Below are 23,633 nucleotides of genomic sequence, written 5' to 3'. Positions count from 1 at the left end.
GATGGTCGGGAGGTGTTTACACATGAGCATCTTGACTCCCTGAAATACCTCTGCTCCCCCAAGTCTGCACAGCAGTTACTCCCACATCTCCCCCTTTTGGGTTTCTCACCGTGCCCCTGTCCACAGTGTTTGTCTCTCGTCTCGTTCTCCATATGTTTGGCTCCTGCATTCCGCTTCTGACTTCTGTCTCTCTGGCCAGTGCGCCCCTGGGAGGCAGAGTCCCCTCACTCAGATGGCTCTGCCTCTCTTTCACAGGGAATAACCCCTGAAATCCTGGAGTACATTTATCATTTTATTTCACGTGCATTGAGGAGTGTTAGTGCGTCATCTAATTGCTTTTTACTGGACTGCATTCTGGCCTGATGCCATTAGTCTGCACAGAGAGACATTACGGGAAGTAACTGTTTAAAACGAGCTCCTTATTTATTATGGGGATGCTTTGGAGAACATTTTCTATAAGCTCCAAGTGTCTTCTTTATGAGAACCAAAGGACAATTTTTCCTCATGTCTCATTACTAGGAAAACCTGACTGTCTTAGACGACAGGCGAGATTTTTATCTTCTGGAACCCATGACATTTGCAAGTGGTTGTGTTCTTGTGTTGTGTGACTAAGAAGATCAGAGGCAAATGTATGGCTGATCTCTGGAAATCGCACAGGTACTAAGGAGGTGGATTACTTTACTATCATACCCTACATTCCCATATGGCGACTTTTTAAATCTATCGGACTCTATTGCATTATATGTGTATTGCATTATATGTATATGTGTGTGTAACACACACAAGTATAGTGTTGCCCTCACACCAGGCAATGCAGTAAAGATGCATTCAAAGCCCCAAACAAATGAAATGTTGGATTTCGTTTTCCATTGTCTTTTGCTGTAGTTCATATCAAGTCTTGTAACAATGGGTACTGAATGTGACAACCTACTCCCTGCCAACAGGCTTAGAAGTGACATTTACTTTGGTCTGTCTCCCAGCCTACCCGCTCAAAAGGCCAATTTGGGTACAACTCAAGTGGTCCTGTCATATAGGGATAGACTCACATTAACCAAACCTACAGAGACTGATATATAGGCCAGAAGTCCATATCATTAATTTAGGATGAAAAACATATCAGGTAGACCTTGAATGCAGGCACTGATATGTTCGATGAACAGGGAATGACAACAGAGGGAATTCATTTCAGGCTCAACATCAGGAACAAACCAACCCCAGGGCCCCGCATACACAGCCGGATGGTACACACGGGGATGGTGACTATTAACGGAGGGTTCTGGCAACCTCCGGCTCTCTGGGCGTGGCTTTTCTCTGTCCCCAGTCACCTTTATGTCCAGCCTTCTTGCAAATAGTTACATGTTTTGTTAGTAAATTATATTTACATCCCTGTTTTCTACTCTGAGCTTCAGTCTCTATTCTGACCACCTGGACAGGAGCTTGGGGATAACTACCCAGTCACGCATCTGAAAGCAACCTCTTGGCTTATTCCCTGAAAAAGACCGCCAATCACATTCACAATTGTGTACCTGGCAAAAGGAAACGCTATTTTCCTTATCTCCAAGTTCTCAGGAGGAGCTTCTTGGCACTTCTTTCAGTAAAAACATGGCAACCTTCCTCTCTTACGAAAACAAATTCTTTCAGTTTATAAAGTGAAGAATATATTTTGGCTTTTAAACAACGAAGATTTGAATTAAAGTCAAGAGGTGGCTTTCTGTATACAATTTTATTTACAAAAAATAAAACACTTTTCCAATGGGTGAAAAGCACAGAATTAGCCGCTATTCTGGCTTTGAACTCAGCAAGGTGGTGCTGGGGACCTGGTGTCACATTTGTCGGTCACCTTGAGACACCTGTTGTCTCTGTAACTGCTTAGGGGAACACGGCGATCTGACCAAAGAGGACATCCAAGCCCATAAAACAGTTCATTTTTATTTTAACACTGCTGCACTAGCTCTGAGAAAGGTGTCTTAGAAAACATTTTGGAAGAGAGATACAGAGGGCAAAAAGAACTATTCATATATTCTCCCAACCCAGATGAAATTGAGTCTCCTACCACAGACTCCGAGAACAATTTCCAAGACTCAATCTCCCCTGTTGTGAGGGCATCACTCCTGGGCCTGTTCTCTTCCAGCAACGTGCATGTTGCATGGTCCCTGCAGCCACTCTGCACCGTCAGTGCCAAAGGGGCCTTGGATTCAGATAAAATACCGCGAGAATAACAGATCTGCATTCTGACCCAGATGGGCATAGAGTCCCTTCCAACATGTGGTTGGTTCCTCATTGGAGGCAGAAATAGCGGAGGTGTCGTGGTTTGGGGAGGTCAGGCAGGAGTGGGTTTCTATCCCAACTATTTCCTCATCTATAAATTGGGGTTAATACTGGTGTCCCATTTCACAGACCTGACGTGAGTTTACACTGTTTAGCGTAAGTCGGGGGATGGAGATGGTGCCCACATAAAAATCATCTTTAGGATCAGGTGAGCATCATCTACCCAGGCAGGGGACCCCGAGATGAGAAGAGGGCTGTGGAACAGCCCCACGGGACATGGGGAGCAAGATGCCCCCCGAGAGTGCAGGGTGTGTCGGCTGGGACTGATACCTGACATTATGCCTACACGACCTAGTGGACGGTCGGACTCCCAGCAAGCCACTGACAGTGAGACAGTTCCAGCAATTTCCTCCTCAGAGTTCTACAAGAATCTCCACTTGTCGGCTCATCTGCCCAGCGGCATGGAGCTGCCAGGGCCCCCTGACACTCCTACGGGTCTCCTTCCCTTGACAACATTGAAGGGCCAATGGAGAGTTGGCCAACCCCAGGCAACCAGACGGTTCCACCTTCCCTTTCTATCCTCCACACAGAGACGAGCGAGTGTAACGGTCTTCAGACTGCCTTAGTTATGTACCTTTTCAGTAAAATCATCTTGGAGGTACATTTAATTGTTACAACACACATGCACATAGTAGGATGTACATTATGGAACATAAACAAAGAAAATTGCAAGCAACATAAAGTATAAACGGACATTGTAATATTTTCTTCTTCTATTCCAACAGCTTATCTTAGGCACAGTTTAAAACCCTGGGTACCTCCCTGACTAACCTGAGGTGAAGAAAAAGGTACAGTAAACGGTAACCTAAAAAAACCTGAATTGGGCTTTGGAAGTCACGTCCAGCTCCAGCTCCGCCACACCTTCTTTAGGTGTTGGTGATGGAAATTCTGCAACATTAGAAATCTTGAATGTGAGTAGCCCGATTTGGCAAAATCTGTACATCTTGGTTTATATCCCACCCCAGGCTTCTTCACACACCACTACTCCTGCAACCATTGGTGATTAATGTATCCCTTAATTTTTGCTTGTTAGGAATTTATCATCCAGCTGGCTTTCTCTGAAGTCTCAACACAAAAAGGCAAGGAAGACATGGAAATTGTTTTAGTAATTCTAGAACAAGATATTTCAGAACTCCTTTGAAAAAGCTGGTACAAAAACCGGATGCTTTTATGTAGCATTCCCCTAGGAAGGGAAGCGTTCTGATAGCCAAGCGTCAAGTGGAGTGGTTTACAGGGATGTGTGTTTTCTGGGGGCTACATAAGTGGTCTGAATCCAGCAATCTTAACACCCTGAGGTGAGTGTCACCACCTTCATTTACAGCAAGAGTGCAATACCTGCTATACTCCTACCATATTTCCCCGAAAATAAGCCCTCGCATGTTTTTCAGGATGACATCCCCTGAACATAAGCCCTAATGCATCTTTTGGAGCAAACCTTAATATAAGACACGGTCTTATTTTCGGGAAAACACAGTATGAGACTCAAATAGGTCATGGACAGGACCTGTTTGCCTCTCCTTACTGTAAGGAAACTTATCCACACTAACAAACTACAATTTTACATTTTATGAACTGCTTTTTAAAGAGGTTAAACCAACAAATTAATTTATTCAACAGTTTACTGACTACTATGTGCAGAGTGTTGGAATACCACAGTGAACAATGAAACCAGTAACAAGAAAGACAACTGGGAAAATCCCAAGATACATGGAGATGAAACAACACTTCTAAAATAACAGGTGGGTCCAAGAGAAAATCTCAAGATAAATTTTGAAAGGTTCTGAACTAAATGAAAATGAAAATATAACTTATCAAAACTTGTGGGATATAGCAAAAGCAGTGATCAGAAGGAAATTTATAGCAATGAATGAATATAGTAGAAAAGAAGATCTAAAATCAATAATCATAAGCGCCACCTTAGGAAACTAGAAGAAGATGCAGACACATGTTGTGAACCCATCATTGGCAAAGCTGGTGGAATTTCAGTCCAATTTTGGGACTTTGAGGCTTTATCCATGTGTTGTGGGAATAAGCATTGACACCTAACAAAGTTAGAACTCTCTTAGGGGAAAATGGTGAATGGGTGCTAAGAGGCTATCAACACTATTTATTAATACTGCCTATACTATTTTGCATATATTGCTACCAAATTTCATTCTGCTTATGAAAGCAGAATTTCATTAAATGATCAATTTATAAATTAGATTCACACGGGGAATTTTGTAATAAAGATTATTACATCTTTTTAAGATTAATCCATCTTTTTATTCACCTCAATGTTTTTTAATAAATTCCCATGGACTATTTAGAAGGGTGCTGTGTAATGTGGAAGTTTTTTGGAGATTTTTTTCCCTATTGTTATTGATTTCTAGTTTCACCTAGTAATGATCACAAAACATATTTTATATGGCTTTACTTATTGTATCTTAGTGCTTCATTTATGACCCAAGACGTGGTCTGTCTTGGTGAGTGTCCCAAACATGCTTGAAAACAATGTACATTCTGTATTAGTTTAGTTGGTGGTACTGTTCAGTTCTCATACAGTTGTTGACTTTTTGTCTAGTGTTTCTACACGTTACCAAGAGAGCTGTTGACGTCCCAACTATTATTGTGGGAATAACTGTGAATTTGCCTATTTTTTTCACTTCTGTTCATTCTTGCTTCATGTATTTTGTAGCTCTATTGTTTGGCGCACATTCTCATATTGTTACGTTTTCTTATGATCTGATCCTTTTATCATTATGCAATGTCCCTGGCAATTTGTCCCTGGCAATTTTCTCTTGTTCTGAAGTCTGCTTTGTCTGATAATACAGCCACTCCAGGTATTTGCAAGGTATTATCCTTTTCAATTCTTTTACCTACCAATATTTGAAGTGAATTTCTTATAGAGAGCATATGCTTGGGTCATGTTTTTTTTAATCCATTCTCTCAATCTGTCTTTTAATTGGTGTATTTAGACCGTTTATACTTAATGTAATTATTGATATGTTATAACGTAGGTCTGTTTTTATTGTTTTCAGTTTTTCCCATTTCCCCTTATCTGTCTTCCAGTAGGTTACTTGGACATTCTTTAGCATTCCATTTTGATTTATCTGCATTTGTTAGTGTATCTCTTTATACACTATTTTCAGTGGTTACTCTGGAGATTGCACTATACACACAGTTTATCACAGTCCAGATATCATCATTTGCCTTTTCAAGTGGAATGTAGGTACTTAACCACCATTTAAATCCCTTTATCCTCCCTCCTTTATAATACACTTACCTTAAATATCACCTCTACATACATTGAGAACCACAGCAATGTTTTAAATTTTGCTCTTAACTTTTAAATAATAAGCTCAATACGTACAAAACTGCTCATTTACTCAACATCCAATCATCCATGAGTAAATTAACTACTGTCTCATACACTATGAATTCTCCACACCCATCCATCCATAGTAATTCTTGGAATTCATTTGACACTTGTTTCTATTATATTTGGGAGTCTCACCAGAGACCCAATATGCCTCTAAGCCCATCCTCTGAGAGCTGTATTCCATTCCCTTTCCTTTCCTTTTCAACTCACTCATGTTGTTTTATCAGTATTTACATTGATTTCATGAAGTGGTTTCCCCAACAGGACCATAAGCTTCTTGGCAATGGGTTTCCATTCATTTTATACATTCCTCTAGGGCCTGTTGTGTTCTAGCACCTGAATGATAGATGTAATAACTCTATGAATTCACTGCCCTCTCCATGTCTACTGATTTTTTAAAATTCGGCTATCTATGCACCCAACAGACCATGCACCAAGGTTTCCACAAAACTTCCTGTGCACACATCTAGCACTAGCACCCAAAACACCTGCCCAATGAGGAACTTGTGAACATGAGTTGTTATAGAGAAGCAAAAATGCTGAGGCCAAAACTCTTTCACTTTAAACAGTTTGCACCAAAAAACTCTCCGCAACATCCTTAGAAACCACTTTGTCCTAAATGTGTAGCCATGCAACTGTCAGATGTCCTTTCATAACTCCTCTGCGTATCCACCCAACACACACACACACACCCTTTCACACAGCTAACATACTATACTCAATGATCTCATTTTGGAACAGGAATCATTTATTTCTATGAATGTGATTTTAAAAATAGTAATCAAAACTTTCTCCAAATCAGGAAAAACCCCAAAGTAATTAACAAATATATATGTATGTGTACATACACACACACATACACACATATATATGTAATTTTGTGAATCTCTAACTTTGTTTTCAACTTTGACGTTTTAAATGATAGCAGTGGAAGACTCAATGCCAAAGTTCATTTTGATAAAGCTTTTTCAGGTCAATGAACTTAGTTTCCTGCGAACACGAATCAAGCTTGCTCCAGCTCCACGAGGACCCCACCACAGTCTTTAGGATGGAGAAAAATCACCGGTTTTCCGTGTGCTCCTATTTTGGCCTCGTCACTTAGACTACGGATCTTCTTTTCTTTCAGATCCATCACAGCTGCATTTATATTATCCACCTTGAGAAAAGGAAATAAATGAGGACACATTTGAGACCATTATAGCATCTGACGACTTAGAAGAAACTTTGCAAGCTCCTGTGGTCTCTCTATGGGGGGAGAGCCATTCTTAGACCATCACACACATCAACTCAATACTTCCAGACAAGGAAAAGAAGTTGCTAAATATTCCTTCAGAATTTTCATCATTAGTAAACGTTTCTCTTTCGAACCTAAATAATGTATGCTACACTTGATACTATTTCCTCCTGGCAATACTATTGGTGACACTGCACAGTTGTTTTTTCCTAAGAGCCGTGGGTTCCTCAATTCTAACATGGAGATGAGGCCTGCAATATAAATGGGCAAGAGATTAAAATGGTACCACAGAGGAGAAGCTCTTAGCACAGTGTATAGGCGGCACTCAACAAACACGACTGCCTCCCTGCTCCCCGAACCTCCCACCTGCCCACTTCCTGGTTATTACAAGTTCACACACACGGGCATCACGACTCAACTGTCACAGAAATGTTTTCCTCCATTCTAAAAAGCCAAACATTTATAATTTTGCAACTCTCTTCTAACTCCTTCCTAGTTTCTTCATATTTATTGGCAGTCAAGGAGTAAATGTTTCTCTATATACTTATGGAAAACTTATTCTCCTCTATCTTAGAAAATCATCCTTGTACACTGGGGACCCAGTAGATGTACAGAACGGTGTCACATGAATGCCCACACTCCTAGGCAGGCATAGATCACCCAGGAGTTTAATGCTTTCATAGCATTCCAAACAGTAAAAAAACAAAAAACAAAAACAAACCACAAAGAATAATATAACACCCATGCACCCAACATATAGATTTGACAAACATTCATATTTACACAATCTTATTTTCAAAGAGCCAAGGATTACATATACTGGATTCTAAAACTGGTTAAACAACCAATGAGGCCACTAAATGTTACTGTAAATAACCTGTGATTTCCTCACACAACACACATTCTACTTGTCCATTCCTGATACTGTTTCCTTTCAAATCTGACGCTCCATCAAAGTCGAGCCCCGGCTGGGACCACGGCCATCTCATGCGACCTTGAAAGAGCTTGTCTACTGTCAGCCTTTCCGGCACAGTAGCATTCCTCCTGACGCTCACCTTGGTTTACCTGGATATCATGAATTTCGTTCTATTGAATTTGTCCCCTTTTTCCATTCTCTCAAAGTTAGCCTACATTCAGTCTCCCGTTTGAAAATCATTTTAAAATTGTACAGCGTATTAACATTTAAACAGATACAGCTAAGAACCCCTTGACTACTAATATAATTTCCCTCTCCCGAGGGAACTACTGTACTCAGTTTGATATATGTTCTTCAAAATCTTAAAATATATTTATAATCCTTACACATGGGGGTAATAGTAAAAAGTTTGGCCTTGTCTAAAGAGAGGTCTGGCCTTGACGTCTAGGAGGTAATTTCTTCAACCGGATAGGAGTATCTTTGTTTAGAGAAGCAGCTGATCAAACTGGATCTGAAGGTAGAGCTGGCCGTGCCAGGAACCACGTGATTTAAGGAAGGGGCTATGGGTCGCACGGTCTCAGCAGTAGCTCTGGAGACTGAGTTCAGCCCTGTGGGCCATCAGGTGACCAGTCAAGCTGAGGGTGGTGTGACCTCCCCTAGCTGGCACTACTCACAGACTGTCACACATCAGTGCCGATGGGGACGTGCCCGCAGGAAAACGGGAGCTTTGAGTTTGAACCCTCCCAGACTCTGCCCATGCATTCCTTCCTCTGGCTGACACTTTGCAGATCAAGTAAACTGTCACCAGGAGTATAACAGCTTGCAGGGAGCTCTGTGAGCGTTCTAGTGAGTTCTGAGCCCAAGGGCAGTTTTGGAAACCCTCAATTTGCAAATGGTATCAGAAGGGTGGGTGGGTTCTGGAGGAGTGCGTGTATTCTAAACTTGATAGTTGGCTCTAAACGTTGCAGTTTGACTAAATGATATGTATCTACATTAAAGTTATATATGAAGATGTCTTCTGTATGCATTGTTTGTATTTTCCTTTTTATTTATCTCAGCAATTTTCCATGTCAGTACATATAGGTTGACAATTTTTTTTTAACTACTACACAGTGCTCTGAATAAATAACTACTTTATGGGAAATACAGAAAGTGACCTAACCATCTCCTTACTAACCAACATTTAGGTTAGAAGAAGGGACACCTGGACTCTTTCAATGGTCAGATGCTAAACTGACCAAGGAGAGCTTGGTGACTGAACTCGTGGACAAGAGTTCTGGCGTCTGAGGGACTATGCACAGGGCAGGGACCAGTGGCGACAGATAAAAAACATTAAAGCAAAATTTTAAAAATATGCAGGGCAGATTGCGATAGTCTAACAAAACTGAGCTAAAGAAAAAGAGCCCAGAGGGAGTGACAGCAGCCGTATTTGAAGGACAATTGATAATTTTCCATAATTGAAGACACGAGTCCTCAAGTAAAAGTGAATTTGCGAATGAAGCAGGATAAAGACAAACCAATACCGATACACATAACAGAGAAACCGAGTATCAATGACACAGAGACTATCTGAAGAGTTCTCAGGGAAAAATATCAACAGGATACACACATACACAACTAAATGTTGATGGTAACTGCTGAGACTGATTCCTCAAGCAGACAAAAGATTATTGAGGATAAAGACAAGCCATGATAGCTTTTTGAATATTCTGGCTACAAGTCCCTTACCAGATATGTGATTTGCAAATACTCTCTCCCATTCTGTAGTTCCGGGGGTTGTCTTTACACAAAAGGTATTAATTTTGATGAAACCCAATTTACCAACCTTCTCATTTATCACTTGTGCTTTTGATGTCATAGCTAAGAAATCATAGCCTAATTCCAGGTCACGAAAGTGTACACCTATAAGAGTTTTACATTTTTAGCTCTTACATTTAGGTCTTTGATGCATTTTTGAGCTAAGTTTTATGCATGGTGAATACAGCTTTGGTTTTCGGAAATACTGTCTTGACCCAGTTTTGAGGCCTTGGCTAGAGGCTGGTCAGTTCTCCCTCTTGAGCAAATAATTAAGCCCACATCCCACTTCCCTTATCAGGTTCTCACACTCCGGGGCCAGTATGTGCCAACCCCGATGCCCCTACGACAGCCAGGTGCTGTCCCTATGCCCAAGGGCCCACAGAATTACCCCAATTAGCCAAGCTAGAGGGAGCCCAGAAACCTAACTACCCCCCTCCTCATGCCCCACTGAGCTGCTGCCTATACCTCCAGCTTACTGTTACCTATCCCCAGGTGCAACCCCAGTGGTCAATATGGCAGCCTTCTCTCATTTGGAGCCGTAAGACACAAACGGTTGTGCCTATTATCTATCCAAGTGTCACTGTATTGAGTCCTGCCATCAAACAAATTTTTAAATCTTATAAAACACACGGCATGAGGTACGAGTTCCAACACATCGCTCTGCATGTGGATATTCCACGGTTCCAATCCATTGTTGGAAAGACTATTCCCCATTGGATGGTCGTGTTAAAAATCAACTTACTGTAACTATGAGCCTTTCTGTCTGGCTCTTAATTCTATCCCATTGATCTCTATGTCTGCCTGTACCACACTATTTGGATTACTGTGACTTTGTAGTAAGTTTGAAATCAGGAACTGTGACTCCCCCAACTGTTCTCCCTCAAGACTGCTTTGGCTATTTGGGATTCCATGCATTTCCACACTAATGGAAATCTAAGTCTAAGGTAAGTTTGTCCATTTCTGCAGAGATGTCAGCTGAGAATCTGATAGGGATTGCATTGAATCCATAGATCAATTCAGGGAATATTGCCATCTTCTGTTAGAGAGTTGTTATAAAATTCGTAATTCTTTAAGACTGCTCCTGATGCTTTGTTTGGCCGGAGTGAAAAGAATCAAAAGTAGATACGTGATCTACTTTAAGGGAGCATAAGAAATGCAAAGCATTCAAATATATGGTGATGGAAGGAGAACTGACTCTGGGTGGTGAACACACAATGGGATTTATAGATGATGTAATACAGAATTGTACACCTGAAATCTATGTAATTTTACTAACAATTGTCACCCCAATGCATTTAAAAAATAAATTAAAAAAAAAAAGCAAAGCAACTGATTTTGGAAATTAAGTGTGTCCCCCTAAATAATAAAAATAGCACAGCGAATAATAACCCACTGAAAGGTGAGCTTTTATAGGCCTTTGTACAATTAGAGTTGTGCATCATACTACTTTGCAACGCCTGGGATGCCTTTAGTGAAAATCTGAGCTATTCCTTCAACTTCTTATCAGCTATCTTTTTTTAGTGGGGGGAGGCCAGTTATATCTGTGTCTGGGAATATATTTGATTTTCTTCTGAGTGACAGTACTCTAAATAAAAGTTTGCATTGTCACAATCAGAATTCAGAATCTTCAGGTAAATCTTATACTCTCTTTGGTCCTCAGCTCCCCCATCTGAAAATGGTAATACAACCTCATTCGAAGGCAAAGAGTTAAAGTAAGATCTTTACAAAAACATTAAGGTATGGGCTTTTCAGTGACATGTTATGAATAAGTAACAATGTGCTACTTTTAATAGTGCACATTTTGATTAATTTTTAAAATGATTTGTTTTATATATAATTATAATGGTACTAATTAATATCAATAATGAATGAATTTAATCCTTAAACTGATATAAATCCATGAAAGTGAAAATGAAAAGTCTGGATAGGGGCGGCCGGATGGCTCAGTTGGTTAGAGTGCAAGTTCTGAACAAGGTTGCTGGTTCAATCCCCACATGGCATGGTGGGCTGAGCCCCCTGCAACTAAAGATTGAAAATGGCGACTGGACTTGGAACTGAGCTGCGCCCTCCACAACTAGATTGAAGGACAATGACTTGGAGCTGATGGACCCTGGAAAGACACACTGTTCCCCAACATTCCCCAATAAAATTTTTTTAAAAAGTCTGGATAAAATACTTCTGCATCAGTTTCCCCCCACAATAAAAACTAAGAGAATTATGCAAACCTAACACTGTTCTCACTTTGTGTGGGGTTCAGAGGGTTCCTGTGTATTCTTGGGGATTATTTTAGAAGAACATATATTTACCTAAGCTTCCATATTTGCTACATACATAGAGTCTGGTGGTGGTTATGTAGAAAGGATCCCAAATGCTGCTCTCTGCTGAAGTTTTCACCAGTTGAAAGTAAAACATTAAAAAAATAATAAATGTATTTAATTGCCAGGACTCTTTTATTCCAAAATCATTTCTCCTTTTTCCTCTTCTTTCATTTTCCTTGGTAATAAAATGCCCTTTCTTTTACAAAATGCTGTTAGCAGCAGATGGAAGTTTAAAAGGTTTTTTTTTTTAGCTAATAACAGAAAATTTAAAACCTCATCAAGTTGCCCACTTTTTTTGCTTTGTTCTGTTCCCAGGAAATGTTATCATGGAATGAAACCCTCAGATCTGGGAATGGTGACACACAGATCCCTTACAGAGTGAAGTAATTCCCTAGGGTTTATCATAAAGCCAAACAGAGAATGGAATTTTGTGAAAAGCAGAGGGTTTTCCCGCCTTGGATGAAGAACAGACATTCCCCAGCATGTAGGAAATAAGTTACTCACTAGCCTTTTACCTGTAAGTTATATAATTTTTCTTTCATAAGGAATACGTGCTCAATGAAAACAAGATCTATAAAACATACAAAAACAGAAACAAGAAAGTAAGTCACCGACCGCCTGACTACTCAGAATATAAAACTGTTACCACTGCGTGTTGCTTTCCACTTTATCACATGCTTCCTCCCATCAGACGAGGCCCGTAAGGGTGACCCCAGGGCCGGCTGCCAGCATCTTTGCCAGCCTTACTCATTGGATAAACCTCCCGCCATGTAACCAGCCCCCTCGGAGCTGCTGGCCCTCCCTCAGCAATGCATCTCCGCCCACCGGGCTCCCTCCTCACTGTGCCAGGTCAGCCAACCCCAGGTTGAGGCCCTGAACCCCAGTTGGGTTGGGCCCCTCCGTGCATGAAAGGAAGGCCTCCTGCACAGAAATGTTCAGTGTGGACACAGCCTCCTCATCCTGCACAGGCCCTGACCCTGTGTCAGGCAGGAGGCCTGCAGGAAGGGACACCCACAGGGAGTCACCATCCCCCCCGGCACTGATGCCCCACCACAGTGAGGCCTGGCCCTGCCGTTCCACGTTGGGTGCCCCTTATATACACACATACACACACACACACACACACACACACACACACACACACACACACACACAGTGTCCAGGCCTCCCTCACCCCGCACAGGTTCCTACACACCACCTGCGCCCCATATGGGTGCCCCCCTCCACACGCTTGGGCTCCCTCCCTGCAGTGGGCTGGCCCCCATGCTGGCACTGGCATCCCTCTGACACCCTGCTCTGGACCAGCCGTGTGGGCTCCCTGCGTGGTCTCTGGCCTTCCCATGGCAGGCGGCTCTGACTTGTGGATGCCGGCTTCACCCCATGGGCCCCAACTCCTGCTTCGGGCTCTCCCCACCAACACAGACAACTACTTTGCTCAGCCCCACCTCAAGTCTTCAGGACTGAGTGGGGTGGGGAAAGGAAGTGGGAAGGGGCCACGATCACTTTTCACGCTGTGCATTTCCCTTTTGTGTGGCTACCAGCAAGCCATGTTTGGCAGGAGGAGGTACACGCCTCGCTCGGCCCTTCGGTTTCTCTCTGCCTTACATTCCCTTTCTGTTCCAACTTGCACTGTGGCTTCTATTTATCCTCCTGTCAGTCTCCTCCAACCCTCCACGTACAACGCAGGGCATGCAGGAGTGAGTGAAGCAAGCAGGCCTCTCCAGGAAGAAGGGACTGGATTTCCTGCAGCTACTCACCCCCAGCATAAGCGCGGGGACGGTCACAGCGATGCTGGAAATACTGACCCACCAGGAATATAACAGCGACAAAGAGCCCAGCCAAACAGAACATAAGGGCGCTTTGGGGAGGGGAGCAGAGTCCAGGACGACCCCTGCTGTGCAGTCTTAACCCCTTAGCCGCTGAACTCCGTGTGTGTGTGCGTGTGTGTGTGTGTGTGTGTGTGTGTGTGTGTACACGTGGGCTGTATCTGAGAGGTCCTGGGAAAGCTCCTTCTGGAAGGAGAGTCTGCTCAGGAAGCTTAGAGCAGCAGCTATTTACGAACCAGCATGGAAACATTTCAGTATCCTTACAATATCAATACAAGTGTGTTGAATAAGTGAGTATGTTCAGTGGCTCTTAAGGTTTGCACTGTGACATACCTTGGTGTCTAAGGGAGTTACGTAGGGACAGCATGGCTAGTTCTCGTCAATACCAGAAGCGTTTCCTCAGAGAGAGGCCTGTGGAAGGCAGGTACCATCAGCACAACCGGCCAGAAAGCAGCAGGCACTCCGGCCACATGCAAGCAAGAGGGCGCTGAACCAAACTTCCTCTGTGAAAGGCAAACACGCAAGTAAAGAAATTCGGGCAAACCTCACTAGAGAAAATGAAAGCCCAAACTCAACTCTGAGAGAAAAATGGGGCTAACTCGTGTGACACCAATCCATGTAGGAGAAAAAGGACATTTTGCCTAAAATCTTGGTGGAGTCAACTAACAACTATAGTGCGTGCCCACAAGAGACACACCGCCAGAGGGGGGGCTTTGTATGAGGCCCCAGTGAAAACGAACATAAAGTGCCCTGGTGATAATTACAGAGGAAAATCAATTCTCTGATGGGTGGAATTAACTTTTTTTTTAAAAATGGCATTAAATAAATAAATGGCTATGAAGCAGAAAGCAACAGGAGATTGCGACCATATTCAGAAGACACACTTCTGAGTGTTGCCTGTGCCAACAGAAAAAGCTTAAGTACCAGTGTACGGGGCATTTCCTGCCTCCCACCTTACAAAGTGCCCATCCCGCGAGTCTCCTTCTATCTACAAAGGCAAGACAGGCCACCCACCGGTGCATATGTGAATGCTGCCAGTTCCCATGTCTGGCTATTGGGAAATAAAATTGTTCTAGAGCTTTAGAGGTTTCTGACACTTTCCTTTAATATATTGATGGCTACAGCACCTTTAAGACATGGCCACAGAGTCTTTGGATCTGCTCCATCAAGAGACCTACGTCCTCTCTCTCCCCTTGCATCCCATCTGCCTTGAGCCAGAGACAGCAGCGGCAGCTGTGGGGCTCCTGAGGCTACAACAGAAATACCGTGCAGCCCTGCCTGGCTCTTGGGACTCTTCTCTGGCCAGAAGAAGTCATAAGCCAACTAGCCCGTAAGAAGTCCCTCTAACCTTAGAAGTACTCTCAGCTTGGGAAGCACAAGAGGTCACACGTAGGTGGTCCTGCTGAGGGTCTGGCTGAGTGCCCAGCTGCCAGCACGTGGAGAGGCATGGGGCACTGCCCAGCTGCCAGCATGTGGGAGAGCCATGGGGCACTGCCCAGCTGCCAGCATGTGGGAGAGCCTTGGGGCACTGCCCAGCTGCCAGCACGTGGGAGAGCCATGGGGCAATGCCCAGCTGCCAGCACGTGGGAGAGGCATGGGGCACTGCCCAGCTGCCAGCACGTGGGAGAGGCGTGGGGCACTGCCCGGCTGCCAGCACGTGGGAGAGCCATGGGGCAATGCCCAGCTGCCAGCACGTGGGAGAGGCGTGGGGCAGGCTCAGCCCAGGCGAGGCTTCCCATGACTGCAGCCCATGAGAAATACCAAGCAAGAACTGCCCAGCAGAGCCCTTCCCTAAACTCCCAACGCACAAAATGCCCAGCAAAATAAATGCTGTCAACACCCCAACGTTTGGGGATAACCTATTAGACGGCAACAGTAACTAGAATGACCACAGATGTCTTTTCTGGTGGATGCTGTCACTTTTTGTACTTCAAATGGAAGACAATTTCAGACCCAAGTTGTGTCAGCCAGAACAAACGGGGTTAGACTGCGGTAAAAGAACGAACCCTGAAATCTCCGTGGCTTCCCTCAACAAGAACGTATTTCCTGTTCGAGGACAGGTGAGGAATCTTGCTCTACCTGGAAGTCGGGGAACCCAGCGCCAGCACCTGGGGACAACTTCATCTCACAGATGGCTGATGCAGGCGACACTAATTCCCAGGTGTCCATCTTACAGCGTATCTTCACTCAGAAAAGGTGTCGTGCTGTCCTGGCAATACCCCTTTGAAAAATTACCAAGTATGGCATAGACTGGTGGCCCCCAGTACCCATAGCAACCCCATCCATCCATCCATCCATCCATCCATCCATCCATCCATCCATCCATGTTTTAGCAGAGCACATCACTGCCTGGCTACAGACAACACTTGAGGTCATGTGACTAAGCTCGGGCCAATGGGACACCACCAAAATGATAGGTAATTTCTAGGTCATCTCCTTACAGGCCTTGCCCTGTATCCTCTCTCTGCTTCCCTCCCCTCTGCCGGTACATGGTGATGGCTGGAGCCTCCCTGTAAGCGATGCTGAGAACGCAGGCCTTTCCCATGAGCCTGGGACAGGTCACTCTCAGTCTGAGAACAGAAAAATAAAATCACTGTCTACCTGGTTAAGCCACTTGATGTTTTACGGAGAGTGGAGAATACTGATGGGGAGTATCATACGAATTAGCCAGTAACTAAGCACTTTTCACAACTTCTGCTATTGCCTCCCTTCCTTTTATACTGATTTACATTTTCATGTCCCCTCTTAACCTCTACTTTTAAATTCGCTGTTGCATTACTGAACTTGCACTATTCGTTACTTAACTGAACTTGTAACTCACACCTTGGCTTCCTTTGAAGACATGGGCTCTCTGATGTAGGACACAGTGCAGTGTGGGAGAGGGAGAGAATTCAAAGGCTGGTTACCCTGCTTCTCATCCTGGGGGGTCCTCAGACAAACCCTCAAGTCCACTGAAAGACTTGCAGCTAAAATTAACCTAAGAGACGGATCAGGGCGAAATATCAGCCCTGGCATAGCTCCCTTGCCTAAAGTCTTAGAGCTCCCCCACCTCAAATTTCCAACTCAGCTCATACAAGATAGCGATCTGACACCATGGCTGTCAGTGCAGACCAGAACCAGAACCCCAGCCTCGCCACTTCCTGCTAACATGACTCCGGGCAGGTTAACCACACATCTTGCTTCCTCAGCTGCCCAGTGGCACTGACAGCGCCCTCATCGGGTAGCTACGAGGATGCATGAAAACAACACACACTGAGTTCTCTGCATGCTGCCCGAGAGCCTTTCCACACGTTATTCCCTCGGCCTGGAAGGGTTTTCTCGTCTTGTCCACCTTGGGAATTCCTTCAGACGAGTCGGCATCACACAAGCCATCAGTCCCGCCCTCGCGGTGCAGCTGAGAAGACGCGCAGGTTACTGCTGCTCGTCCAGCACAGAGGGCCTGTGGGACTGGCCGCTGCTGGGGGCACAGTCGTGCCCTGTCCACTGCAGTGTCTGAGGCCTCGGTGGGACACACACCGCACATCCTCAGGTCTGTCCGCGATACGAACCATGTAAATCCTGAACGCACTCTATAACCAACGCCCCTCTCTTCTGGGTAAGGAATGAGGCCATTCCTCCTATCAAAAGATTTCAATGGAAGCATAACTGGTATTGCTGATATTCCAAAGGTCAGTTATCTGAAGACGAGCATCTACAGGTAAAAGCTCTCTAACGATAACGTTGTCATCTAACATGTCATGTTTTTTCAGGAGTTGTTAGCCCCGGCCAAGTGAGAAGGTCTTAAAAATCAGTCAGTCGTTGAAAATGTATTGCTTTTGTAATGAGCAACTAGTTATTAGAATTTTAAGAATACAAAATAATTATTTAGCATGTATATGGAAATTCTTAATTTATAACGTCTTTTTATTTCTTTTCATTGCCCTGCGCTAGTGAAGGTAGTTATATTCCTATTACACGGGACGTCATATATGATCCAGAAATACTATAGTGAAAACTCAAATCTGCTTTGGTCACCTCTGAGGGCCTTTACAATGGCTGTTGAATCTAGATTTCAATAAACTCTATTATTATTTGCAGCTTTCTAGAGGGAAAGAGAATACACCTATCAATCTGTCTTTGAGTAAGGAGCCATAGTACCATTAAAGAACTTAATACGTTTCTCCCAACAGTGACAATATGTGGTCCTGAAAAGTAAAAGATATTTTGTAAGACAGCAATCAAAAGCACCAAGCATTAACATTACTAAAATACCTCAATGCAGACGTGATGCATTCCTCCAGCCTTGTTTTTCTGCAGAAAACCTGCGATCGGACTGTCACTTCCTAATGGATGAAGGAGTTCTATCTTGGTATTTCCCAGGTTGACGAAGACGACAGACACTCCATGCTCAGGAAGGGGGACTGCCTCACTGACTTGGGCCCCCAGCACATTTTTATAAAATGCCTGAGCCTTCGCCAAGTCTGGCACTGCTACAGCCACGTGATTGAGTCGACCCAGGTTCCACACAGGCTCTGCCACTTGACGCAAGGGCTGGGAGGTAGAAAAAGCTCTCACGGTTGGAACTGGACTTTGAAGTCTCGAAAAAAGTCCTGAAAAACGGAACAGCAGTTGACATCCTTCTTTTGAGAATGAGTGCACTTCTAAAACTAATTTTTAAAAACCTAAATAAACTATATATGCAACAGTTACTTATATAACTATTATTTTCAATTATTGGAATTAAATCAGGGGAGATAAAGGGAAAAACTTAGGTCAAAGTTACTCACTCTGCTCTGAAATAACTGGAATTAAAAAGCGAATTCTGAGCTTTCAGAAGACAAAAATGACATTTTCCATAATGGTTTGTATTTACCGATCACACTTAAAGGAGAGCGGCATTTCATTAAGAATTACGTGCTATTCTCTGCATTTCACAAAGGGTAAGTTTGATGTGATAGTGAAATATCTCCTACATTTAATGATGAGAACAAGCCATTTTCTCCCCTATCACCGCTTTTTTGTCTGATGTTCTATAATAAGTTCATTGAAGCCATGACCACACCGTAGTTTTCAATGTGTATTTTGTTTGAATGATTATCAACTAAGGAAAATGGCTCATTGTTGGGGAAAAACAAGGAAAGATCAAAAGGGTACCCTAACTTCTGAGAATTTTCTCTGAGACCAGATCTTTTGAAATTGTTTTTTATAATTTTGAAGGATTAGAAGCAGAACTGCTTCTGAATGAGAAACTGAAAAGACCTGAAATGCGCTCTCCTTGGGTATCACTCTGCTTCCTCAGGCCCCAAACACCGGACTCTAAGAGCCAGTCTCCCCAGAAGGACAATTCTCTACACGTACGAGGTCTAGCTACAACTTGTAAAACTACATCACTTAATAAAAAAGCATGAAATAGCAGACTGAAGAACACATATTTTACACAATTCGTTTTTAGCTCTTAATGCAAAGCACTTGGAACAGTAGCTGGTATCACAGAGCTTTAGCTGACATAAAATTAATTCCCCTCTACTGAAAATTTTGATAACAAGGAAATTAAAGTGACCGTATTTGTTGGTAGTTAAGACCATAAACCTTGTTGGGAAAGGCAGTCTCAGGTGTGCAGTGTTTCAGCCCCCACGAAGCCACATGAGGGTCAGCCTCAGGCCTGCGACATGTCCTGACCACGAGATAAAGGGCCCACACAGCCTGTGCCAGGCCTGTCACCTTGTGCTGGCAATGTCTTTCCCTCTGTCAGGCTCAGTGAACGCTCGTTTGTTTCTGCTTCAAGCGTGAACATCATACGGCCAACCCGACTGCTACATCTGTCCTCTGAGGGAAAGGGTGCTCTCTGCTGCAGCACAGGAGGGGTGAGCACAGGCGAGCTGTCCTGTGGTGGCCACTGGGAGAGACCTGTTGGCCAGGGGGACCGACATCCACTATTGAAGCTGATCTTGCTCTGACGCTTCCCTACGTAAGTCAAGCGTTGTTCCTCCCAGTTGGAGACTCTGATACCAAGATGCAAGGGACAGAAGAGCATAGAGCCCTCCCCTGGGCCTGATAACCAGGGATGCATCCCACATCAGCCTGCGATGGTCTTCTGCTACGCTCCGGCCTGCATTATTGATTACTGAAATACCCAAAGGTTCTCATTTTCAATAGGGTGGCATAGCCCTGGTCTGTGGGGTCACTGTATTATCATGACATTCAAATGACATTCCCAGTACACACGTACATAAATGTACAATTGAAAGTAAATTTCATAAAAAGAATACCCAATCCTCACCAGATGGAATGTGCTCTGATATTTTCTATTCTATTGTATTTTGTTTCATTTAAAACAAAAAAATACTTGTACTACCCACTAAATATCTACCTTGCTGGTTTGTTGTGAAGACTAGATATATAGTATAAAAATATAATATAGTGTCAGACATATATAATAGGTACAAGATGCATTCAGCCAGTCTTGTTAAGGACAGACAATGACGGCTTGCTGGTTGAGTGACATGAGAGTTATCTGTTGAGACCAAGAAACTCTCTCGAGGGCATGGTGGTAGGAAATTTTAAAAACACTAACAACCAAGAAAATCATTGACCAAACTGCCCATCCCTTCTTTCCTTGCATCTCTACCATGTGTGCAATTTGCAATGAAAGCTCAATACAGAATGTATTTGTATTAAAACAAAAAACAAAAAACTACAGGTAGGGTCAATGAGCTTTCGAGTAATATGGACATGAAGTTGTTTGCTTTGTGAAATTTTAAGGGAATACTGAATATTGACTAGGTATTTCTGAATTCTCCTTATCAGTGTTATCTTTACAAGAGATGGGGCAGCTGGAGGTTCCCGGGTGTCCTACTACCAGAAATGGAACATAGAGAAATGTCAAGGAAACAAATTAGAAGACGGCCCAGTGAAGGTGAAGTTTTATATATGACGCCAGTTTGTTTAGGGACATTTCAAAAACTCTGGCCCCGAAAAAGCAGCCCAAGCGATTCACGTCATTGGAAGCCTCACTATAGTTTATCTTTCTCCAAAATTTCCTCATCATTTGGGAGTGGGAGGAGAGAGAACAGTTTACTAGAATGCCTGGTTCTTTTTCTTCTACTAGAACACAAAATGTTCTTAATATGTTAGGAAAATAGATAACATCTTTATATAATGTAAAAATCAAGACTCTCTAGCCATTATAGGCTTACCTTATTTCTAGAAACGTACACTAGTTTCAGAACGGAAATATCCCTTTACTGGTTTTATTTGGCACCTAAGGCATATGTTCTAGGAATAGAACAAAAACATAGTGAGACTGGTGAGAGTTCAATAATTCAGCTTCGTTAAAATGAAGGGTTAAGGATTTTTAAATGGCCAAAAAGCACATGATGAGATACCTCAACATCATTAGCCATCAGGGAAAGGCAAGTCAAAACCACAATGAGATACGACCTCACACCCGGTGTTGACGAAGATGGGAGAAACTGGAACCCTTGTACATTGCTGGTAAGAATGTAAAATGGTGCAGTTGCCGTGGAACAGGTTAGCAGTTCCTCAAAAAGTCAAATATAGAATTAGCATACAACCCCCAAATTCCACTCCTAGGTACCCAAAATAAGTGGGAACAGGGACTCAAACAAAGAAGATATTAAACGCATAGTATTCTTTTTACATTTTGATACAAGCATACTGAATTATAATTTTTCCAAGTTAAATTAATTGCTTATAGGAACTCTGTCACTCGCCCACACTACTCCTGAGTGCTGTTGCTTTAACTGGGGGACTCCTTTTAACGTCATATAGAAGTGGAAACTCGACTCATAACAATTCTGCCTCTCGAGAACCTGTAAGCTGGTTAGCCTGCCCAACGCAGACATGCCCCAAACAGTCTCAAGGCATCCGCCCCACTGCTGGGATTCAGAATCAGTGGAGTTCAGAATATTCCGGTGGAATCTGTCACTGATCTGACCTCACCTTCCCAGTGGGCACCCGTGGGTTTATTTCACTGTTAAGAGTTACACAAAATCACAAATTCTGAAGTGGGACTGGATCACGCCATCACCCAGCTCTGCCTATTAGGCTTCAAGGACTTAACACAGAGAAACCAGTAATAACAGGCCAGTGAGCACTGTAAGCATCACAATAACTCTAGGTGTCAGATACTCTTTTCCCCACTGAGAGACAAGGAAAATAGGGCCTGATTAACTTTCTTCAAGGTCACACTAAGTGGCAAAACTGGGCCGCAAGCCCAGGTCTATCTGACACCAAAGTTAATGTTAAAACATTATGTTTAATTTTCTCATTCCTCTGAAATTCTTTACCATTCTTTTGATTCTGTTTTGAATGGTTAGTGTATGTTCTATGAGCAATATCTACTCTGTAAGAGATGGCTTTCTAAGAGAGGACTGTCTTATTTATGGATTCACTTATTTATTGATTGCAAAGGGCTACTTGCAGTGGTATGTGAGAGAAGATGCTGACTTGTTTTACCCAGGAGAGGCAGGAGGGTCTCGGAGGGCGTGTTACTAGCAAAACTTGAGTATCCCCTGTTAATTAGAGATTCATTTTAACAAGCTGTGCTCAGCCTGCTCTATTTTTCTCACATACACATATCACTTCTTTAAACTGAAAATTGTGCTGAGACCATTGTGGTGCACGTCTTTGCATGTGGCCCATCACTTAGCCATGGTGACTTGCCATGACAGACGCGTGAGACGTGTGATTGGTAAGAAAGGCTATAGTGATGGATAAAGCACAGATTCCGTTTGAGATGGGACTCCCAAGGATGCTTACAACTGCACCTTTCAATAGGGGGGAAAAAAAGCACCGTCTAGGAGAGAAATCTCACCTAATTAAAGGTCCACCCCCTTGAACACTTTGGAAGGTGCTAAGCTGAAGGATTTATCACAAATGGAGAAACTCTGACACTTATCACTTGGCACTTCATTCAGAAGCAGGGAAACAGTTGCCCTCTGATACGGGAGTAAGAAAAAGAGAGAAAAGTGGAGAAAATGGGCGGACTGGGGAGTCAGAAAACTTGATTTTCTGTCATCACCGATTCTATGCAGCCTTTTTTTTTTTTAAATAGACGTGTGGAAAACGCAAGGACCCTTCCAAGTGCATCTGCCTTTACAGTTGCCGTTTATATACGAGATAAGAACCACATGAGGGAATGAGGGGGGAGTAAACACTCCTTTGGTATTATTTCCACAACTGACCTTCAAGTGTTCCCAGCAGGACACTGGACGTGCTTGGAGGTCAGCTTACGTGTTTTTACAGGACTCGCCCTTCTTGCTGGTTTCCCCCCAGTCTCTCGACGGTGCTCGGTAACATAAAACTCACTGTCCCTCTGCCATTTACCTGTGTCCCGGCCTTTCCATCCCCTTGGACAGGTTCCCTCGCTTCCCGAGGGACCACACTTTAAAAGGGGCAACGTCAACACCACACTCCAGGGAGACTCACTCACGTACGACCAGGAAACCCCGACGCTAACCTAAGCGCCCCTGGAGGATACCTTCTTCTGCATAAAGGTGCTGACAGCAGCTGCGGGGCGCGCCGGAGCGCTGAGCGCGGCCGACCTAGGCGCGCGCCACCCGCGGCCTCCTGCAGCCCCGGGCCTCCCGCCCCGTGCGCCCCCCACGGGGTATTCACCTCCCCCGCTGCAAGCCGCCGCCGCCGCCGCCGCCACCGCTTTCAGTACGTGAGCCATGGTGGGAAGCGACCACCTCAATCCCGACGTGCGTCCGACGCGGGGCGGGGCTCGGCCGAGGGGCGGGGCAACGCGGCCAGAAGCGGGCGAGGGGCGGGGCAAGGAGCCGGGGCGGGGCAAGGCGCTGGGGCGGGGCGGGACTCCCATTGGCTCGAGCTGGGCGTGTGTCCGCGGCAG

The 23,633-nt window shown here is 43.9% G+C and overlaps 1 protein-coding gene across 1 annotated transcript; it reads right to left on the bottom strand.

Moving 5' to 3' along the window:
* Nucleotides 1-6,416: 6,416 nt before the first annotated feature.
* Nucleotides 6,417-23,618, bottom strand: MCEE (methylmalonyl-CoA epimerase). The gene is made up of 3 exons (XM_019753186.2): nt 23,399-23,618; nt 18,032-18,369; nt 6,417-6,845 (listed from the first exon to the last, which is right to left on the bottom strand). The coding sequence occupies exons 1-3, from the start codon at nt 23,601-23,603 to the stop codon at nt 6,693-6,695; spliced, it is 696 nt and encodes a 231-aa protein (XP_019608745.2). The 5' UTR covers nt 23,604-23,618; the 3' UTR covers nt 6,417-6,692.
* Between the last annotated feature and the right edge of the window lie 15 nt (nt 23,619-23,633).

The sequence above is a fragment of the Rhinolophus sinicus genome, linkage group LG13, assembly GCF_036562045.2.
Source record: "Rhinolophus sinicus isolate RSC01 linkage group LG13, ASM3656204v1, whole genome shotgun sequence".
NCBI lineage: Eukaryota > Metazoa > Chordata > Mammalia > Chiroptera > Rhinolophidae > Rhinolophus > Rhinolophus sinicus.
Note: the sequence above shows the minus strand (reverse complement) of the source record. Positions and strands in the feature narration are given on the sequence as shown.